The sequence below is a fragment of the Strongylocentrotus purpuratus genome, unplaced genomic scaffold (assembly GCF_000002235.5).
Source record: "Strongylocentrotus purpuratus isolate Spur 01 unplaced genomic scaffold, Spur_5.0 spur5_scaffold_10, whole genome shotgun sequence".
Lineage (NCBI taxonomy): Eukaryota > Metazoa > Echinodermata > Echinoidea > Camarodonta > Strongylocentrotidae > Strongylocentrotus > Strongylocentrotus purpuratus.
The window spans coordinates 20709063-20727658 of record NW_022145595.1 but is presented as its reverse complement, the minus strand read 5'-3'; the positions used below and the strand labels follow the sequence as shown (position 1 = coordinate 20727658).

At 39.8% G+C, this 18596-nt stretch overlaps 1 protein-coding gene across 1 annotated transcript; it reads left to right on the top strand.

The window, feature by feature from the left end:
* Positions 1-10007: 10007 nt before the first annotated feature.
* Positions 10008-15216, top strand: LOC115921720 (glutathione peroxidase-like). The gene is made up of 3 exons (XM_030979730.1): positions 10008-10525; positions 13102-13302; positions 14121-15216. The coding sequence occupies exons 1-3, from the start codon at positions 10292-10294 to the stop codon at positions 14367-14369; spliced, it is 684 nt and encodes a 227-aa protein (XP_030835590.1). The 5' UTR covers positions 10008-10291; the 3' UTR covers positions 14370-15216.
* The last annotated feature ends 3380 nt before the right edge of the window (positions 15217-18596 follow it).

Genomic DNA, 18596 nt, shown 5'->3' with positions numbered 1-18596 from the left:
ATGCCTGATAAAGTTTCAAACATGAATGAGATTGGATCAGATCAAATCAAATTAGAAACGAAGTCTGTCGGTTACATGTACCACTACCAGTATTCAACATTTTTTTTGAAAGATAATGCATCAAACAGTAATTGAAGACGCATATAAATCCTTTCCTTTCTCAAGTCAGCGTTATAGTTGATTCTTTTCTGATCGAACTCTCTTGACTTTGGGAAGGAAAGTGAATCATGGTGACTTTAGCTAAAAGGTTCAGGGGAGTTGGGAGGGGGAGAACGAAAATGTGAAAAAATGAATTTGCAGTCTTTTTATAAAGCACACAAATGATGCCTGTTATTGTCTTTATTTTTATATGCTGAGAGATTTTAATTGCATCATAAGATATTTTATTAGATATTGAAGACACATCAAGCCAAGAAGCCATTAATTTATTAAGATATATAGAGAGTTTATTTATGACAAATCATTTTTGAAAGAGCAAAGTTAATAAATAATAATGTGTGCTAGAGTGCGTATGATCAGACATTGTGTTCTTCGTAGTTTTAATATCTAATGCACAACACAGAAAAATAGCAGTTGCTATGATGACCTGGGCAATAAAACAAATGTAGGAGAGAGAGAGAACAAATTATTTTATGCCACTGCCTGTGTTAGGGGTAAAAAGCACAAAAGAGCTTGTTTTGTACAACACTAATGTGATATCATAAACACTGTCTAAAATTAATTATAGAAGAGGAATTAATGTATTGACAGAAATAAAGCCAAATGTTTTCACTTACAGGACGCAAGACTGCAAATTGATTTGAATATGTAGTGCATTTCTGACTGCTGTGCGGATGGCAATGCACTCAAAGGTTGCAGTGTGAGATGGGAAGTTGGAAACCATATGTGAAAGGACTCTGCCAATCTCTATTGTAGTCTTTGTACAAACCAAAAGTGATCGGTTCACTCATGGTGATTGATAATACCTATTCTTTTCTGGTCAGTGCAAATATGTTACCAAAGAATGTCATTGATGGAATTTTTTCAAGACATTATAACAAATGTTTAACTTCTGAATGTGAATTGGCATGAATTATTCAACCCAGCATTACAAATATGTTTATGAGCAATACATATCAATGTTAATCAAAACAGAAGAAGAAAAAAACAGAGGCATTATTGAATTCATAACATATGGAGTAGGGAATATGCAATAAGAAAGCTAGATTCGATTTTAAAAAGAAGGAATGTGAGAAATCTGTTGAAATACTACGAATATTTGCCCCCCTTTTTCATGTCTTTTGGATAAAGTTGATGAAATCTGTTATTGATTATAAAGGCTAGAAGTTTTCTCTTTAATTTTGCTGCAAAAGCGTATTAAAAGACAATGCATGTACCATTTTTATTTCATGATATCTATTTCCGTTGTATAGTTTCCCCCCATGTACTCTAGTATATTGCATGAGACCAAAATCTTTAAGCTATATTACCTTGCTGCCATTTGGAATGAATTCATTTTTAATCTTAAATTCAAATATGTGAAATTGATGTGAGTATATGAATGCTGATGTGAGATGACAATGAAGTATTAAATATAATATTATATTCACCATGTTATTCATCATGTTGATTGAAATATTCAAAACAATGAAACATTTTAATAAATTCTCAAAAGTGACTCTATCCTTGCAAAAAAAACTAATGAAGTGATGAGTTTCATTTATTAGTCTAGTTTCCACAACCTCATTACCCCCTCGGGCCTCCCCCCCCCCCCCCTCTCTCTCTCTCTCTCTCTCTCTCTCTCTCTCTTTATTTCTCTCTCCTCATTCTCCTCTTTCTCTCTCTCTCTCTCTCTCTCTCTCCTCACTCTCCTTCTCACTCTCCTTTTTCTCTCTCCTTTCTTTCTTTCTCTCTCTCTCTCTCTTTATTTCTCTCTCCCCATTCTCTTCTTTCTATCTCTCTCTCCTTCTCACTCTCCTTTTTCTCTCTCTCCTTTCTTTCTCTCTCTCTCTCTCGCTCTCTCTCTCTCCTTCTCACTCTCCTTTTTCTCTCTCTCCTTTCTCTCTCTCTCTCTCTCTCTCTCCTTCTCACTCTCCTTTTTCTCTCTCTCTCTCCTTTCTCTCTCTCTCTCTCTCTTTCTCCCTTTATTTCTCTCTCCTCATTCTCCTCTTTCTCCCTCTTTCTCTCTCTCTCTCTCCTTCTCACTCTCCTTTTTCTCTCTCTCTCCTTTCTCTTTCTCTCTCCTTCTCACTCTCCTTTTTCTCTCTCTCTCCTTTCTCCCTCTCTCTCTCTCTCCCTTCATCCCTCCCCCTCTCTTCCCTAATCTTTTCTTCCTCCCTCTTTCTCTCTCATTCTACCCCTCTCTCTCTCTCTCTCTCTCTCTCTCTCTCTCTCTCTCTCTCTCTCCCTCCATCTCTCTATCTCTCTCCCTCTCTCTCTGTTAGATAAATCAATCTTTGAGAAATATGAGTGTGGTTGTTCATAGTGATTGCCCTGGAAGAAGTGAGGGTATTTGTGAGAAGTGTGGGTGAAAGCACAGACTCAAAAATCAACTCGAGGCCAATCTGGTCTATACCTCGTTGAATATCCCATAAAAATCGTGTTCGGATCACGTAAAACATCAATAGGGACTTTTAGATGTGCGTGGACCAGCGCTCAAAATACACGGGGGTGATAAGCATGAGCTCCATAATCGCCCCCGTCAGGTTGCCCACGGGGGCGATTTTTAATTTTGCAATCGCCCCCGTTAATTATAAAATAAAGAATATCTTTTCTTATATAACTTTAACACAATATTGAGTATCAATTTTCAAACCTTAAACCAATGAAATGGAACTTAGATGGCGCTTTCTCTCCCATCTCTATGAGGTAACTTCTTGGTATTACCGATACAAACAACGGAAGCTCGCAGAGCTGGAGACGATCGCGCAAGGACTGAAACATGGAGAAGTTTTTCGTTATGAAAAGTGTGAATCCTCTGAAATCTGTTTGTTCTAAAAGACCAGCAAATAATGTAACTCGACTAATTAATCAATATTGAGAAGAAGATCAGCAAAGATGTTGCAGAGGCGGATCTTGGCGGTTTAGGGGGTTTAGTAACCCCCCGATCCCCCTTGGGCTGCCAAGTGAAAATGTGATGTGCATAAAAAAAATGCTATCATGTGTCCAGACCTACACAGTGGTAGTAGATGTCAGTAGATGCCTGGAAAACATCACTTACGAGTGTTCAAAATAGCAACAACAAAAATCGCCTCGCCGCTATGTGGCTCGTGGACGATATGCTCCACATCGTATTTGGGTTACCCCCCCCCCCCCCCCAACCCTAAGCAAATAGCTAGATCCGCCCCTGTGTTTTGGAAGGATATGGTAAAGAGTAAAGTAAAGAAAGAATGTAAATAAGGTTGCTCCGAATAATGAGGAGGACATTATGTTAGAACGGGAAGAAATGGAGAGAATGTCATCACGGGCAGGCGCGGGTCCAGGATTTCTTAGGGGGGGGGTCAAATTTGAAATTATGCGAGCCAAATATTGGTACGTAATGTTGACCAGCATTGACGTAATGGGGGGGGGTGCAGAGAGGGGCGATTTTCCCACTCCCTCCTCTGCAAAGCGCCAAAGCATTGACGTTTCATCAAATCATTAGTGAAAGAAGGCGATTCGTTGCCCGTTCTCGAAAATAATCCTCGTCATGCACGAAGCGCGGAAGCTTTGACGTTTCATTAAAGTATTAGAGAAAGAAGACGATTTGTATTACCATTCTCGACTCTTAATCCTTGTCTGAATTCAGTGCACCCCCTCCTGTGCGAAGCGCAGAAGCTTTGACGTTTCATTAAATCATGAGAGAAAGAAGGCGATTCGTTGCCCGTTCTCGACTCTTAAACATCGTCTGAATTCAGTTCCCCTTCGAGCGCGATATGCGGAAGCTTTGACGTTCCATTAAATTATTAGAGAAATAAGACGTTTCGTTGTACCGTTCTCGAAAATAATCCTCGTCTGAATTCATTTACCCCCCCCCCCCCCCCCCTTTCACCTTCAACGTGGAGGGTGTGTTATTTTATCAGCTGATTGGGTGTGCTTAACGAAAACGGTAGCTAGGTCTACCTTCAACGTTGAGGGTGTGTTATTTTATCAGCTGATTGGGTGCGCTAAACGAAAACGGTACAGAGGCTGGACTAGGGTTTTAGGCACTAAATTACGGTCAGATGAGTATCAAGGGACCCGCCTTAGGGCCCTCGGTTGGGTCCAGGGCCAGAGCCCCGGAAGCTCAGGGGTTTTAGGCGTTTAATTACGGTTAATACCTTATTTTGTTGTGACACTGGCAGTAAACTATTTTTTCTTTCTAGCTCTCTTTCCATTTCTCTTTTTTTTTTTCTCTCTATTTCAAAAAAAGTGGAGGGGGGGGGGGGGACCTCGAGGCTCCCGATCCCCGCCGTTCCGCGGGCCCTGACGTGTAGGCCCCTAGGCATCTCAAGAAGCATATTTCTTGCCTGGCTGTAAATTTAGGAATTTGTCATTTTACAATAAAACGCATAAAAAAGTATAACACTAAAAATCTTGGAAAATTATGCCATTTCAACATTATGTGTAAACCACCGTTATGGAATTAGAAATAAACCACGTTTGAATTTGATTCCCCCCCCCTCCCCAATTAGTACGCCAGTGCCCCCCCCCCCCCTGATTTACAATTTGTTGGCAACTGATCTCCCTACGTTTTTTCTTTCTCTTTTTTTTTCTTTCCTTTTCCCTTCCCTTCCTTCTCTCTCTTCTAGGTTTGCTGGGGGGGGGGGGGGCAAGGACCTTTCGGCCCCCACCCTTCTCCACATGTTGCTGGCGGGAGTAACCGCAACTGATCTATCTCCCCTTCTTTTCAACCTTTTTTTTTTTCTTCTTCCTCTTGTTTGGTCCCTTTTAGCTCTCCTTTTTCCTTTTCCTTCCTTCTCGCGACACTTCGTCACATCAAGCTATGATAAAGTATTATCATCATCTCACAGAATTCTACTCGAACACTGCATCGAAATTCTTTTCACCCTTTTTTTTTCTTCTCTCTTTTTTTTTTAGCGGGGGCGGGGGGAGGCAAAGGCCTTTCGCCCCACTCCCATCCCGATCCGCAACTTGTTGGCGGGAAAATTGCAACTGATATCCCCCTTCTTTTCTTTACTTCTTCCTCAATTTTCCTTCCCTTTGTCTCCTCTTCAGTGACTGGTCCCTCAGAAACTAGTGCTAATCCAGTCACAGAGAAATCATGATTTCAACTGATGCCTGTCAGTGCATTGTAAATTTGAATTTTCTTCAAATTCCATTTAAAAATCTTTTCATATTTGATAAATATGGTGCATTGGCATATGGGCTATGGTTGGAGCGTTGGATGCGTTGAACAGCGTTGGTGAATTATGTGGATTTATCGTATTCATATTCTGAATATTTTCAGCGAATTGAATAATATTGAAAAGGATGCAATTCATAGTTGTACTTGATAATTCTCACTTAACATATTTTCTCTCTCTCTCTCTCTCTTTCTCTCTCTCTCTCTCTCTCCCTGTCTTGCATAAAGAAAATATGAAAATAATATTTTGCCTTGATTAAGAGAAATTGAAAATGTTATCAGTATTAAACAGGGAGAAGAGAAGGGGAGGAAATTAATCAAAACAAACATTGCAGAATCTAATTCAGTGTTCTTTCGTGATGCATAAGAATGAAAGTACATCCAAAGGTGAAATAATAAATTGAAGTGCGATGATAAATCAATTCTTTGACGTAGATTGATTGAATAACAAATAATGAAACAATATGGTTTGAGGGTCATATATCTTCGAATATTAGAAAGTTTCATCCACCATCGTGTTGTTGAACACTATTTGCAATTTAAATTTAATGCGGTGACTTGTCGGTTACGAGCAGAAGGTCATTTCAGGCTTCTATATTCTATAATACTATCAACAGATATCTGGATAGCGACACTTCGTCACATCAAGCTATGATAAAGTATTATCATCATCTCACAGAATTCTACTCGAACACTGCATCGAAATTCTTTTCACCCTTTTTTTTTCTTCTCTCTTTTTTTTTTAGCGGGGGCGGGGGGAGGCAAAAGCCTTTCGCCCCACTCCCATCCCGATCCGCAACTTGTTGGCGGGAAAATTGCAACTGATATCCCCCTTCTTTTCTTTACTTCTTCCTCAATTTTCCTTCCCTTTATCTCCTCTTCAGTGACTGGTCCCTCAGAAACTAGTGCTAAGCCAGTCACAGAGAATTCATGATTTCAACTGATGCCTGATACAGGGAGAAGAGAAGGGGAGGAAATTAATCAAAACAAACATTGCAGAATCCAATTCAGTGTTCTTTCGTGATGCATAAGAATGAAAGTACATCAAAAGGTGAAATAATAAATTGAAGAGCGATGATGAATCAATTCTTTGACCTTGATTGATTGAATAAAAAATAATGAAACAATATGGTCTGAGGATCATATATCTTCGAATATTAGAAAGTTTCATCCACCATCGTATTGTTGAACACTATTTGCAATTTAATTTTAATGCGGTGACGTGTCGGTTACGAGCAGAAGGTCATATCAGGCTTCTATATTCTATAATACTATCAACAGATATCTGGATAGAGACACTTCGTCACATCAAGCTACGAACAAGAATATCATCATCTCACAGAATTCTACTCGAACACCGCATCGAAATTCTTTTCACCCTTTTATTTTCTTTTTCTTCTTTTTTGGTCCCTTTTAGTTCTCCTTTTTTCCTTTTCCTTCCTTCTCTCTCTCTTTTTTTTAGCGGGGGTGAGGGAGGCAAAGGCCTTTTGCCCCACCCCCATTCGCAACTTGTTGGCGGGAAAATTGCAACTGCATGATATCCCCCTTCTTTTCTTTACTTCTTCGTCAATTTTCCTTCCCTTTATCTCCTCTTTTCCTTTTTTCTTTCCATTTCCTTCCTTCCTTCTCTCTTATTTTGTTTTATTGGGGAAAGGCAACAGCCTAGGAGGCAAGGCTCTTTCGCCCCCGATCTCCTTCTTCCCCCTTTTCTTTTCTTCTTCCTCTTCTTTCTTTCCCTTTCTCTCCTCTTTCCCTTTCCCTCTTTTCATTCTCTCTCTCTCTCTCTCTCTATTTTGGAGAAGGGAGGGGGGCAAGGCCCGCTCACCCCCGCTGGATCCGCGCCTGCATCTACCTTATATCTACTAACGTTATACCCTAATAATGGATCTAGAAGATTGATTGACCTGGTCTCAGTGACGGGTAAACTTTTTTTTTCTCAATTACTTGGTCTAACCATGAAAACCGTCTAATTTTACTTTAGATTTTCAAACAGTAACAGTTACGACCTAAATTAGGCCTAAGGCCAAGGGCTGTACTCTACATTTTAATAATAAATTAACGTTAACGTTAGACTTAACTTAAACTGTTGTTTCTCTGTGATACAAGTGGCAAAGGAACACTTTTTTTTCCCCAGAAAAAAAAATCTTTCCCCTCCCCCCCCCCCCCTTTTTTTCCAAGGGGGGGGGGCGGGAAAATTGCAACTGATATCCCCCTTCTTTTCTTTACTTCTTCCTCAATTTTCCTTCCCTTTATCTCCTCTTCAGTGACTGGTCCCTCAGAAACTAGTGCTAATCCAGTCACAGAGAAATCATGATTTCAACTGATGCCTGTCAGTGCATTGTAAGTTTGAATTTTCTTCAAATTCCATTTAAAAATCTTTTCATATTTGATAAATATGGTGCATTGGCATATGGGCTATGGTTGGAGCGTTGGATGCGTTGAACAGCGTTGGTGTATTATGTGGATTTATCATATTCATAGGCCTATTCTGAATATTTTCAGCGAATTGAATAATATTGAAAAGGATGCAATTCATAGTTGTACTCGATAATTCTCACTTAAAATATTCTCTCTCTCTCTCTCTCTCCCTCTCTCCCTGTCTTGCATAAAGAAAATATAAAAAATAATATTTTGCCTTAATTAAAAAAAAAATGAAAATTTTATCAGTATTAAACAGGGAGAAGGAAAGGGGAGGAAATTAATCAAAACAAACATTGAAGAATCCAATTCAGTGTTCTTTCGTGATGCATAAGAATGAAAGTACATTAAAAGGTGAAATAATAAATTGAAGTGCGATGATGAATCATTTCTTTGACCTTGATTGATTGAATAACAAATAATGAAACAATATGGTCTGAGGGTCATGTATCTTCGAATATTAGAAAGTTTCATCCACCATCGTGTTGTTGAACACTATTTGCAATTTAATTTTAATGCGGTGACGTGTCGGTTACGAGCAGAAGGTCATATCAGGCTTCTATATTCTATAATACTATCAACAGATATCTGGATAGAGACACTTCGTCACATCAAGCTACGAAAAAGAATATCATCATCTCACAGAATTCTACTCGAACACCGCATCGAAATTCTTTTCACCCTTTTTTTCTTTTTCTTCTTTTTTGGTCCCTTTTAGTTCTCCTTTTTTCCTTTTCCTTCCTTCTCTCTCTCTTTTTTTTAGCGGGGGCGAGGGAGGCAAAGGCCTTTTGCCCCACCCCCATCCGCAACTTGTTGGCGGGAAAATTGCAACTGCATGATATCCCCCTTCTTTTCTTTACTTCTTCGTCAATGTTCCTTCCCTTTATCTCCTCTTTTCCTTTTTTCTTTCCATTTCCTTCCTTCCTTCTCTCTTATTTTGTTTTATTGGGGGGGAGGCAACAGCCTGGGAGGCAAGGCCCTTTCGCCCCCCCCCCCGATCTCCTTCTTCCCCCTTTTCTTTTCTTCTTCCTCTTCTTTCCTCTCCCTTTCTCTCCTCTTTCCCCTTTCCCTTTCGCTCCTCTTTCCCTTTCCCTCTTTTCCTTCTCTCTCTCTCTCTCTCTCTCTCTCTCTCTCTCTCTTTTGCGGAAGGGGGGGGGGGGCAAGGCCCACTCACCCCCGCTGGATCCGTGCCTGCATCTACCTTATATCTACTAACGTTAGACCCTAATAATGGATCTAGAAGATTGATTGACCTGGTCTCAGTGACGGGTAAACTTTTTTTTCTCAATCACTTGGTATAACCATGAAAACCATCTAATTTTACTTTAGATTTTCAAACAGTAACAGTTACGACCTAAATTAGGCCTAAGGCCAAGGGCTGTACTCTACATTTTAATAACAAATTAACGTTAACGTTAGACTTAACTTAAACTGTTGTTTCTCTGTGATACAAGTGGGAAAGGAATACTTCTTTTTTCAAAAAAAAGAAAGAAGAAAATTCCCCCTTTTTTCCCCCTTCTTTTTTCCCAGGGGGGGGGGGGGGCGGGGCGGCCCCCGCCCCCCCCCCCCCCGCTTGGATCCGCCACTGATCACGGGGATAAAAGTATACAGCTATGTAACAAGTAAATTTCTAAGAGGGAGAATGCCGACTTAAAAAAAATGATGATAAAATACCAAGGAATTTAGGAGTTTCATGGGTACCAATCCAATGGAAATTTGTATTAAAAGAAGAGCCCCCGTCAGCACTAAAAGAGCCCCCGTGAGAAGGTTTACGGGGGCTATTTTTTTTTTTGGAAGAGCCCCGTGGACAAAAATCTAATTTGAGCCCTGCTAGATACATTGCAATATATGAAGCACGAGGTATAATTTAACTTTTAAACGGATTTATGACCAAATAAGCACATGCATATTCGTTCCATCAGCCAAAATACGGTACAAGGCGATTTTGACAACACTTTTTACAGACCCTGGTGCTCGGTCACCCGTCGCAGAAAGATTATGATTAGGGTATCATTGGACGGAAAGCAAGTTACACTTCATTATGAAATAAATTTCAAAGTCATATTGGCTTTTTCTTGTTAATTAAGAGCTACCAAAGTTGGGTACACGTTTTTATACGCACTATATATCCCGGATTGACCTACAGCTACCGTAACGGGATAATTTGATAGCAGTAACGTGATACCTTTAACAGACGCAGACTATCTGTCTTCCGTACCGTATGGTGTTGATTCGTGATCACTCAAGCGTGACAGACAATCTCCCAATAATATGAATATACAATTTAGTTGCATATGGTAAAATTGACATGGAAGATGTAAACGCACATCCGCATACAGAGTCTATAATTGCTGAGGAATAAACAACAAGCTTTCATTAACGAATACAAACGTTGAATCGTTCAATTTCTTGCTCTTGGGAAATTCATTGTGGCCTTTACGAAAGGATATTTTCTAGACAACAAAGCTATTCACAAAAATTCAAAGCAATAGCAAATCATTCTACACCTGACTACAAAAAGCACCAAAGCAAAATACTGGAATTCGCGGTTGTAGTTTTTCTTTCTTCAAAATGGCTACGTATGAAAAAATAATTCTCGCTTTCTTCGCTCTCATTGTATGTTCTCGTCTTTCGGGAGCGACGATGCTCGACGCTGTTTGCTACGATGACGCCGAATCCCTGTCCGATGTCGCAATGACAAAGAGTCTATCCCTGGACGACTATCGTGGCAAAGTCGTGTTGGTCGTCAATACAGCTTCCTTCTGCACCTACACGTACCAGTACCCGTATTTCAATGAACTTAAGGTAACAACCGTTAATGTTTCTCTTTCAATCAACCGGTTAACTAACATATTCAAATTGTATCCATACTTTTTAGACAAATCTTGTTCTTGACAACCTAAATGCTTGCCCGGGACTTGTCCGACATTGCAACACATACTGGATTCCAAGTATTGTAGTTCATTCATTAATATCGGGTTAAGGAACTCGAACTCGTCACTAGGTCCACATGAAATAAACATCCATAAATTTGAATTTGTAAGTAAACCGTTATATTATTGTTTCTTAATCGTCAAACATGCTCACAATAAACTGGTTTTCTAACATATTCAAATGTATGGATGTTTCTTTCCTGGGGAACAAGTGACGGTTTATTCCAGTAACCTGTTACCAATGAATGAACTACAATACTTGGAATCCAGTCTGCACATATTACTTGTTGCTATGTTGGGCAAGCCTCGGGCAAGCTTTCCGGGGTTGTCTAGAAAAAGATTTTCTAAAAAGTATGCATACAATTTGAATATGTTAGTAAACCGGTCTGTAGTCGTGTTTGTGGGGTTCCGTTGCGTCTGGAAAATCAGTTTTACTTCCAAGTCTATGAGGACTGGAATAGTCTATCAGAACTCTTATTCAAATATCGCCATGATCTTGCTGTCTTGCTATAGTGGTTCATTCATTTCATTTGAACCTTAGTCCAAGGGTTGGGGGTTCGAATCCGAGGCTTGCGCTAACTTTCATTGGCAAAAAAATAATAATTTATCCACATTTGCTACTCTCTACCCAGGTGGAAATGGGTACCTGGCAATTGCTTGAGAAATAATAATTGCATGCAGGACCTGCAGGAAGAGTAGTATTTACACTGATATGGCTACCCTGCCTGGATTAATAAGATTCAATTATAATTTGCTTTTATGGTCGGTATATTTTAATAATAATAATAATAATAATAATAATAAATTTATATAGCGCAGCTTTTATACAAAATATATTCAGCTGCGCTGGTTAAGAGCTCCTTTTTATAATAAATAAGATCACTCAGTTGAACAAATAAGTTTTTAAATTGGATTTAAAAACATTGAGAGATGGAGTGCTTCTTATTTCTATTGGCAAGCTATTCCATAGTTTGGGGGCAGCAATAGCAAAAGCACGGTCCCCAAGAGTTACTTTAGTTTTGCCATGGGGAATCTGAAACAATAATTTATCTGTGGAACTGCGCAGGCTACGACTGTGTGATTGGACTTTGAGTTGAAGTAATTCTTTGCTGTAATTAGGGGCTTGACCACTCAATGATTTATAGACAATTAACAATATTTTGAATGAGATTCTTTGACGGACTGGCAACCAGTGGAGTTCTCTCAGAAGAGGTGCGGTTGAAGTGAATTTCGACCGACGATAGACAAGTCTTGCACATGCATTTTGGACTCTTTGTAACTTAGCTATCAGAGAATCAGGCATTCCAAACAGTAACCCGTTACAATAATCAAGCTTACTTGTGATAAGAGCGTGTACAACCAATTTATTTTCTACATGATATGTTACAGGACGGTGTTACATGGAGAGGGCAGGGGCAATCACTCCCCTCTCATCTATTCTGCCAAACATGCTCTCCCGGAGAAAATGAAAACTTGTTTGTCGGATATTTTTGAAACAGGCAACGTTTCAGAAGATTGTGGAAATTTTTTTCATTGGGGCGGGAAATTATCAGATCCTTTTTTTTTTTTGTTAAAACTATGTGAGCGTTGTTATTATGAATAGTTTTACAGTTGTTATCCAAATGTGAAATCAGTCATTGTAATAACATAGGGATATGATATCCAGTGAATAAACCCAAAGAAAAGTGCAAATTGTGATTGGTTATGAAATACCTATACCTATTACCATAAAGGATACTACCAGTCGGTTTTGCTGCTTACGACCACAAAGGCCCGAATTCACAAAGAAGGTTTGTCGACAAACCTTGGTTTTCGTAGGTCATATGACGCGTTTTACGCATTTTTTACAAACCTGGTTTGTAAAGAACAAAAGGAGGTTTGGCGAAACAAAAGGAGGTTTGAGCTCAAACCTTGCTTTGTGAATTCGGGCCATAATGTTTGGTACGAATGTGAAATTAAAATCAGTGGAGTAGCTACGGAGGCACGGGTAATATCCCCCTGCCCCTATTAAATGGCGAAAAAGGAGGGAAGTAGGAAAGCGACAAAGAGAGAGAGAGAGAGAGAGAGAGAGAGAGAGATGGGGGGGGGGGTGGGGGTAGTAAAGATTCGATGGGACAGAGAGTGAGTCAAACCGAGCAATGGGTAGGACCAAATGTGATTCAATGGATAATAAAATATGTAAGGTTCATAGAAATGTGTAAAAGTAAGTCAAATGTTATTCAGAAATCATTACAGTGGTATAGCATTGGGGTGGGGGGGGGGGGGGGTCGGCACAGGAGCCATACATCGATTAGGGGAGGATGTAAGATATCACCCCCCCTCTCTCTCTCTCTCTCTCTCTGTACGTCTCTCTCTCTCTCTCTCTCTCTCTCTCTGCCCCTCGCCCTCTTTCTTCTTTTCTCCTATCTACCCTCCTAACTGCTACCATTATATCTCTTAACCCTCTAGAACCAGTTCGGTGATCAGCTAGCGATCTTGGGCTTCCCCTGCAACCAGTTTTGGCTCCAGGAACCTGGGGTGGGCCAGGAGATCCCTAACACCCTCCGGTACGTGCGACCAGGAGGTGGATACCAACCCAACTTCTATCTCAACAAGGAGAAGATCGATGTGAACGGACCTAAAGCTCACCCGCTCTTCAAAAAACTGAAGGTAAACAAAAATAATTAAAGAAGACAATCATCTTCTTCGAATCCACAAACATGACTGTTTGGTTGGGTAACGAAAGGATTGATGTGAACTGACCAAAAGCATATCCGCTCTTCCAGAAACCGAAGGTTAAAAAAAAAAAAAAAAAAAAATCTTCTTCGAATCCACAAACATGACTGTTTAGTTGGGTAACGCTTAGATATGACAGGAAAACAGTTGTCCTTACAAAAACGTTTTTTATTTTCTTTTCATTTATCATTGATTTTCTCGACTTCACTTGGAATTGAGAATCCCTTGTATTGTGGTTGATTTTATTTTTCATACTGATCACCAGGGACGTACTGTGGTTCAGCCGTTGTCATGGTAACATAGGTTTTACTGGTTGAAAGAAAATGATTAAAACTAGGCAACCTATTAGAAATAGGGTGCCGGTGAGAGGGAGCCCTATCATACGGCACTGATGATCGTCTTTGTACGCCTCTTATCCGTTTTTTAACATTCATTTGATGGGGGGGGGGGGGGGTAACCCCCATCCCTACGTCTGCCACTGATGAACCTTTTTTTGTTCTTCTTCAAATGAAGTTTCTTCTTTTATGATAACAATCCTTTTTTTTCCTGTCACAAAAAACAAAAAACAAAAAAACAAAACTTTTATGATTAATTCACCTTTAATGAATTCACGTTTGCGAAAAGTTTTCTTCGTTTTTTTTTGTCTCGATATTTTTAATCATCCAATCCAATAAAACAAAGGATGGAGTCATCTTGTATTTTATCCTCTGTATATTCCTTCTGCAACTTTCAAACCAAATTTCTCTTTTCAGAACTCTTGTCCACCAGTCAAAATGGAGATCGGTGATCCTTCCAATCTGTATTGGTCGCCTATGACCATCGGTGACGTCACCTGGAATTTTAACAAGTTTCTCCTCGACAAAGAGGGCGTCCCTTTCAAGCGCTACGACTCTGTCGTCGAACCACTTCAGCTGGTCAGCGACATCCAGCTTGTAGTGGACGGCGACTACAAAACGGTCAAGCGCCCCTCACGTCCAAAATACGCCACTGAGGAGTTGTAAAACCTGTGCAACGTTTCACGAGACCGTCATTAGTACAAGTTCGACGACATCACATTGAAAAATTGTATTGTAATTATCACGCGTTTCAACGGTGAACTTGTACTTATGACGTTTTCGTGAAACGATACACTGATCTCGCCGCACCACGGATGCTCTGACATAAGGCCAAATAAAAATAATGTCTAGTTTCTCGTCTCCTCCGGTGTCCCCTTTTCGGACGTCCTCAATCATTTTTGTAATGAAATGGCATAAATAACAATCTGATGAAAACTAGAAAATGGGTCAACAAGTGATATAATGCAATTTCTCCTTGTTTTATCCTCTGTATAGTCACTGGCACTACTGAAATTTGAATTCGCAATATTCATGTTGAAATTGCCCCTTTAGTATTTATATGCACAGAAACCATATCAAACATCAAATAACCTGAAACATCCTCCTCCTAATTTTACGAAAAATCCGGATAAGAAACTAGTAATCATTTACTTGGCCTAAGTACTACTCCCAACGACAACAGCTTTTTTCTTGGCCTTTTTGTTTCTTCGAAGATATATAGGATTCAGGTTGTAGTTATATGTTAGGTGCTAAGTGTTTGTGTTATAAGGTTAAGTGGTCATGGTTGGGATTGAGGATATGATTAGGTATAGGGTTAGGGTTAGTTTAGGGTTAGCCGCAACCACACGCCCATAGTCCCTGGGAAGCGTCGACAGAATCATATAGGGTTACGAATAACTTGTTACCAAGTGGTGGTGGTGGTGGTGGGGGGGGGGGGGTGATGTAGAGGGCAGGGTAGTAAACCCCCGGAGTAAACCATTATGATATAAAGACTTCATACACACAAACAAAATGTGTTTTATCTTCTCCATTTCAACCTTTATTCTTTCTTTTAATGTTGCTGGAAGGAAATTACAAATTATTAATGTACATGCATATGCGAAATTTGTTTGAGTTAGAGAGAGAGGGAAATAGAGAGAGATAGAGGGAGAGAGAGAGAGAGAAAGAGAGAGAGAGTGTGAGAGAGAGGGGAGGGAGGGAGAAAGAAAGAGAGAGAGAGAGAGAGGGGGAGGGAGGGAGAGAGAGAGAGAGAGAAAGAACAAAGAGAGAGAAAGAAAGAAAAAGAGAGAGAGAGAGAGAGAGATGAGAGAGAGAGAGAGAGAGAGAGATGAGAGAGAGAGAGAGAGAGAGAGAGAGAGAGAGAGAGAGAGAGAGAGAGAGAGTCGAACAGAGAAACATGGAGACAGAAAGGCAGAGAGAGCTAGCGAGAGATTATAACACAATGAGGAACGAAAAGAGAAAGAATTGGTTTCAATATTTTCAGACAGAACCAACGAAATTCACGTGCCAGGGTAATTTGATTTTGGTTACATGAGTCTTTTTTTCATTTTTAGAACTCATTGTTAGACCTCTTTTAAAAAAATGATCATCACATTTTGATAGAACAATGCCTTATCATGTTGCACCATCATGTCACTCAACATTAATTGTCGTTCTCAATTCTCTTCCTCTCTCTCTCGGATCATTATACTCCAAGTCATGTTCTTGCCAAGAACGATGTTTTTCATCAAATAACCTTTCCTGCGAATACTTGTTTTCCTTCTGCTTTAAGTCCTCTATGGACACACTCTTTTGCAAGGTTGCACATTACTTGGAGTCTTGCCGAGGGCACTTGTCCCTGTCCCCCTCCCCCGCCCTCCTACCCCATGCACTGATATATTTCGCATGATGACTGTTTTATGGAGACTGTTTTTTTCTCGTTTCATTTACAGGAACATTGTCACGTCCAAGTTCAAATTGAGATGGAGAGATAAGGGAGAACTGATTCCCCGAATCTTGACGTCACAATAGTGTTTGTTTACAATGTTTAGCACGCGAAGTGATGTGTGCAAATTAGTCATCTTTAGACCCATTTACACGTCCCAACACCTTTTTTTTTTAAATCGTCGATTTGTTTGGCCTACCATTTACACTAACCCATACAAAACTTACCCCCTCCCCAATAATAAAACAAACCAATTACATAACAGTAGCGTAGTGTGGGTCTAGCCATTGAGGGGTACTGGTATCTTTCGGGGGCACCAGTCGCACTCAGAAAATGATAATATGCAAATTTACAACCACATGTACAGGTCATCTTAGTAGTGGAGGGGCTTGGAGGGGGGGGGGTCCTGTCGTCTTCTCTTGTCCCTTTTCCAATTTCTCTCTTTTCATCATTTTCATTCTCTTCTCTTTTTATCTTCGTCATGGGGGGGGGGGGAGGCATGTGCCTCTGAACTCCTGCAGCTGCATGGCGACATTTCGTAAAGTAAAATCATTAGTGTGGTTTACTTCTGTATACATTTATCCGAACTTGCTTTTTAAGATGCGTACTTGGACTTTCAACGTATAAAATATAATCATTTTATGTCATTTAGAAGAACGATTTTAAGTGGACGTGTGTTTGTGTGTGGGGAGGGGGCAGCAGTAACTATAAATATATTTATCTCTATATTTTACAAATGTTATTGATCAATATCTAATGTCAGTCATTCCCACAAGATATTGAAAAAGAGGACCGGTAGTCTCAAAGCAACATGAAATTACACGAAATCGTTGAAGTACACACAAACCTAACTATTTCAATTTATATCCTGCATCAAAATTTGTTGGCTTTTGATTGGTTGAGAGCTCGTCACATGACCAAAAATATTTGACCTATTTTTAGAAAGTACTATATGAGAGTACTATTTTGGTTTACTATTTGGTAGTTGAAAAAAAATGTGAATTTTTTTTTTTAATTGAATCAATTTCTTTTTTTTCAAATCTTAATTTAATGAAAATAAAATATTTTAAATCTTTTTAGATAAAAATTGACATTTTTTTTGTTCTAAATTTTTTTCCAAAAAATGTTTTTTTTTTTTTTTTTAATTAAATTTTTGATGCAGGATATAAAACAAATATACCATGCCTTCTATTCGAGGTACTGGTTAAACTATGGGCCTCGGTGACTCCAAAAGTACCATTTGCTTCTGGGCTGCGCCCCTATTGGAGTCACCTCTTGCGCATAGTTTTAACCAGAACCTCTCAAGGCAGTGTATATTTGTATAATATTATGTTCATTTATAAAACGGGAGCTGCAACGAGGGCCTGCAACTAGAGCATCTAGGAGGTTGGAGGGGGGGGGGGCAAAACTGATCCATGCATTCGCCTTTCAGCCCATGAGGCATTTTTGGTCAAGTATATGTCTAACTTCTGCAACTGGAAGAAATTCAAAGATACGCCACTGGTTGCACTAAAATTAGACGGCAGACCCCCTCCCTCATCTCCTCCCTCCCCGCCCTGGTCAGCATCAAATACTGAGCTTGTATCTCCATTCAGAGACACGATTCCCCGAACCATAAATTGTCTGTAATTATTGTCTCTTTGGAAGTAGAAGAGAGATAATACGCTGCCTAAATATACGCTACCGTTATTTTCTTTCTTTCTTTTCATTTTTCTCCCTTTTTTTATAATATTTTTTTTTATAACTCTGACCAATATTTACAGTGTATGATGACTACTGGTGATTCATTTCGAGCCGGAGCACAGGAAGAAAAAAGAATTGGCCTATTATTAATACGGAAGTGCCATTTTTTTGGCGGTGGATAAAATGCATGATTAATGTTATAATAAAAGCAGAAGTAGTCACGAAAGAGGATCATTTAAATAAAGAAGATAAAAGAAACATTGGCCACTGAGGAATAAAAACTGTTTTTTTTTTTTTTCTATCGCGAGACTTTCTGGAGTAAATTTCGAGCGAGAGGTTCAAACTTTAAGGGGGAGAATGGGAAAGAGATATGTAGAGAGGTGAGATTGAGAGGGAGAGGAGAGAGATAGAGATATATAAGAGAGAGATAGAGAGAGAGAGAGAGAGAGAGAGAGAGAGAGAGAGAGAGAGACAGGGGGAGAGAAGGGGGAGAAAGAGAGAGAGAGAGAGAGAGAGACAGGGGGAGAGAAGGGAGAGAAATGAGAACGAGATAGAGAGAGAGATATATATAGATAGGAGGAGATGGAGAGTGAGAGGCGGAGATAGAAAGTGTCAGAGACAGTTTGGCAGAGAGTGGCAAAGAAAGAAAGTCGGAGTAAGAACAAGAAGGTGAGATAACAGAGAGATAGAGAGAGAAAGAGAGAGAGAGAGGGGGATGGATAAAGCGAGAGAGAGAGAGGGGAGAGGGGATTACAAAGGAGTTGACAGAGGCAGATGAGAGAGAG